This window comes from Diadema antillarum, unplaced genomic scaffold (genome assembly GCF_040938485.1).
Source record: "Diadema antillarum isolate AM-2024a unplaced genomic scaffold, OU_Dant_1.0 seq00000633_RagTag, whole genome shotgun sequence".
NCBI lineage: Eukaryota > Metazoa > Echinodermata > Echinoidea > Diadematoida > Diadematidae > Diadema > Diadema antillarum.
In genome coordinates, this window is record NW_027271550.1 from 1,489,605 (window position 1) to 1,493,882 (window position 4,278).

A 4,278-nucleotide genomic window follows, 5' to 3' on the forward strand; every position below is an offset into this window, starting at 1 on the left:
TTTACTTGCTTGGTTATAATGAAATTTTGATATAACGAAAGAAAACTGCCAGTCCCGAGGACAGCATTATAATGGGAGTCCACAAAGCATTTGTCCTCTCTTCAATACAATCATGAGCACTAAATTCACTCATAAAACCATCGTTTTAAAGCATGTAGACAAATAGGCAATAAGTTTTACTTTTCTTTAAAGGTAAATTTGAAAACCCTTACTCTGTTTCATATATAAAACACATCACTTTCATACACTGTATCTCTTTTCATGTACCAACTACGAATTTCACATACAGGGTTGATTTTTTTTTCCCCTCTTCGTTTATTGACAAGGCCCCAGGAGTCGACGGAGAGAATGACTAATAACTAACATCAACAGTCAAGGCAAACTTCATGTTGTGTGGTCATGTCTTGGCATATTCTAAATGCATCCACATACTGTGTGCTGCTACATAGAGCAATAGCTGTGGTGCACAAAATAATAATGACTTTTTTTCTAATCGGTAGGTATTTATGTTTCCCCCACCATAATGGTTGATATTCATGCAATGCTTCTTTTATCTAGAGCTCAGTTGCTATCATTCCACAGGTGTCTAAAAACATGAGAAGTTGGCGATGCCAGGTTGCTGATGCTGTGGTCACAGTTTTGAGTGAAACCTTCAATCACTTTTACATGTATTCCACGAGATGCTAATACATGTACATGCCAGCAGTTGAGAGTCCCAAGTTTATACGTCAAACTGCATGACTCATCATAAAGTGAGTGGTTCTTGGGTAGTCCGTCATGACTCCGGTGCTGACGACTGGTTTTCGACGCCCCACGTTGCATAATCATTGACCCTGGCATCCTTAATGCCACCAAATTCTGCAGCTCTGTAGAACACTGTGGGGTTGATGAATAATGACACAATGGTAGCAAGGTGTTCACAAATATAAAAAGAACAAAAAATCTTATCACAAAGTTTGTCAGTAATATCAAAACGGGCAGTTTTGATGACCTATGAAAACCTTTACTTGCTAGGTTTTTTTTTTTCCAGAGAAATTTAAAATGTAGGTACTGTACTGTTGTAATACAATCACAAATTGTTGTTGCTTTTTGTTTGTAATACATGTAGATATCCCTTGATTATTCCAACAAACAAAGCATGCCTTTCCAATTTCAAATGCCCTCCTTTCCTACCTAAAAATTGAGAAAAAAAAAGGAAAAGTAAACTGGGCCACCTTTCACTTGCAGTATTCACGTCTAGATGTGTTAATTGTAAAATGACAGTTACAAATCAAAATCAATCTCAAAAACATAGATAGACAGAAGTAATGTTTAACACATATCTCACGCATATACATGTACATCCAGTTTTTAACAAACTCACCTTCTAATACTGTTGGGTGCTTTTCATGCATATGTTTCCTAAAATCTGGAAAGAAGCAAAGAATGCAGAGTACAATATACTAGTGTAAGTCCCCATCAATCTACTGGTATGAGAAAGACTAAGTACCTAGAAACAGGGGACTATGATTAAAATATTCAACTATGAATTCCACTTTGGCATTAAACTTGTTTCTTAACAATTTGCAACAACCGACCATCTCCTTGCGCAAGATCATGGATTTCTTGTAGATGTTCATTTAATATCAGAATGATGCATACTAAAGAAACAGATCCATGCAAGTTTGAATGATGTTAATTAAAAAAAGCTATGTGTATGCAGTCGACCTTGCTCAAGTCGACCTCGCATAAATCAAATAATCGCCTTAATTCGAAGGTCTTTTGAAGTCTTCTTCTCTTTATATTCGATTAATTTTAGTCCCTTACAGTCAAATTTTCTCCTAGAAATCAAAGCTATTCCCTCAGTACCAACTGATTCAACTTAATAGGCAAGGTCGACTGTATTTGGCTGTTCATCATTAATTCTGATCAGTCCCTAAAGGAATCTTACACACCCAACAATTTGGCACACGACCCATTAGGACAGGGTCACAATGAAGTAACAAAATGGTCATGTTTTGATCTCTTGTATATACAGACAACAACGGAGAAGTTTGACAAAAGGTAAATCATCATCACAGGACCAACACAGTCTCCTGAGGTTGACATGCATCTCATGAACACCCTTTGGCAAAATCATTTCAATTCTCTTGAACTTCTTTCACTGACAATAGTTTCTTTAGTCTTTCTTTAGGACATACATGTACATGTACTCAAGACAATGGTTTCAACTTCAAGAGAGGATTTTTTTTTTCTGCAGTTGTAGGACCCATGTCAATTTTTCAAAATCGTTTTGAAGAGTATGTACGTACTTTGGCAAACCTTGTATGAAACTGATTAAAATAAAAAATCAAAATCACCTTGATTTGTGTTCATTCTGTGCCAAACATAGTATGCAGCTCCAAATAATCCAATTTCTGCATACAGCAACCACTTCATTCCAGTCCACAGCCTTGGTGTTGCATACTTCATGCTATAAAAAAAAAAAAAATAGAATAAAAAAACATACACAATTGTATAAGGTACATTTGAGTATAAAGAAATTAAATACATAACAGTAGGAGAAATAAAGGGAAGGTAACTTAGAGCAAATGTACTCCATTAAAAGGAAGAAATGAAAAAGCATTTTCCAGTAGGTTTGAAATTAATAGAATAATTACACCTAGGCCTATATAAACTGTTGTACATATGTATGTATAGTAAGTCTACTACTCATAGACCACCTATTTTTAGATCGACCCCCCCCCCCCTCGTACAATGGTTTTCTTGCATAGCATAACCCATAAGTATGTGTGGGATGGTGCAATACGCTGGAACATTCAAACAAACATGAATACAAATTGAGAGAAGTGTATGGGGATACAGGTAAATAACCTGAGGAAACGGGGGAAAAGAATCGAAGAAAATCCTCATAAGTATTAAATACACATAACTATTGTTAACATGTATTTGCCATTCACCAGATTTACATGCTTTTCAATGGGAGAACGGGCGGTCGATTGAAATGATGAGCTTGCGCCGGTGCACAGTAAAAAATGTCACTTGCATTTGTCGATGAGAATTCTGCACATACAGCTGTACAGCACGAGTCAACAAACTGAGCCTGGGATATGAATCTGCGGTATTTTCTGCCTTGAGTGAAATGAAATTAAGATGAAACTGAGGGATATTTTCTAAGATACAAATGTGAATTTACAAGGTACTTAATCAAAAAGTGGTCGATAAGTAGTAGGTCCAACTATACTTCAGTTTAACAGCCCGATCAGACGCCGTGTGGAGCCTGTCGCGTTTTTACAGTAACTGGCCTGTGTAGTGTATGTAATGTATATTTGTAGTTATACTTAAGTAGAATAAAACATTAAAATGGCTAGTGTCAGATCCAGGAATTCCATAAAAGGGGGAGTGGCGCCTTTATTAAAGGGGGGAACAAATAGCCCCCCCCCCCCAATTTTTTTTTCTTTTTTTAAAACAAAAAATAAAGGAGGCGTGCACCCCCGCCTGGATGCGCCACTGCATGTATTACAAATGTTTATGCTTTCTCATTAATCATACATTGATGGTTGAAACAAATTTACACCAGGCATAATGTACCACAGCAGATAAGATGAACATACCTATCACTACAACACTCAAACAGTTAGTAAGTTACAGTCGCAGCGCAGCCACATGCTTCGGGTTTAGCTCGTTCACTAACCTGTCTGGTCGTGTGTGTGCGTGTGTGTAGTCTGTAACACGACAGTTCCCTCAGTCAGTCTTTGAAGTTGAAGAAGGACTGAAATAATTTCGTTGGCTTTCGTTTCACAATCACGAAATTGAGGGGAGTGGTACTTACAAAGAGGTTCTATAAATCAATGTAGTCTCTTAGGGTAAGTTCACTTAGTGCTCGAAAATGTGGTGAGCAGTGGATGTTGCTAGCACGAGTAATATGAATGAACACATATCAACGACGAATTGCATGGACTGTGTACCATGCATGCATGCAGTTGTTTTTTCAGCGAGAATTACGCAAGCAATAGCATACGGAATGCCGATATGAATTGTATAAGAAGTTTATGATTATATTATTTTTTAAGATAGATATAGAATTTCTCATTAAAAAAGTATATGATAACAAAAACAATGTATTTTAATGAGAAAAATAACAGAAAATAAAAGTTTTATTTTTGAGAAGGAAAGGAAATTATTATTTTTTTAAATAATAATTTTGATTATGAAGGTGTTCCATTTCACATGCCTTGTTTTGAGAATTGATACGGCACGTTAAGTGAGTGGTGAAACACCGCTTGAATGCCTCACTTG

General features: G+C 36.5%; 1 protein-coding gene across 1 annotated transcript; it reads right to left on the bottom strand.

Moving 5' to 3' along the window:
- Nucleotides 1–704: 704 nt before the first annotated feature.
- Nucleotides 705–3,827, bottom strand: LOC139736219 (protein CEBPZOS-like). The gene is made up of 4 exons (XM_071646953.1): nucleotides 3,674–3,827; nucleotides 2,340–2,452; nucleotides 1,364–1,408; nucleotides 705–876 (listed from the first exon to the last, which is right to left on the bottom strand). The coding sequence occupies exons 2-4, from the start codon at nucleotides 2,449–2,451 to the stop codon at nucleotides 776–778; spliced, it is 258 nt and encodes an 85-aa protein (XP_071503054.1). The 5' UTR covers nucleotide 2,452; nucleotides 3,674–3,827; the 3' UTR covers nucleotides 705–775.
- Nucleotides 3,828–4,278: the final 451 nt, after the last annotated feature.

Bases quoted from the DNA above. Each gene is read 5' to 3' on its own strand.
- LOC139736219 (XM_071646953.1), bottom strand. From the start codon at position 2,451: ATGAAGTATGCAACACCAAGGCTGTGGACTGGAATGAAGTGGTTGCTG. The intron at 1,409-2,339 runs GTGATTTTGATT...GCTTCTTTCCAG, and splicing joins CAGAATGAACACAAATCAAG to ATTTTAGGAAACATATGCAT. The intron at 877-1,363 runs GTGAGTTTGTTA...TCAACCCCACAG, and splicing joins GCACCCAACAGTATTAGAAG to TGTTCTACAGAGCTGCAGAA.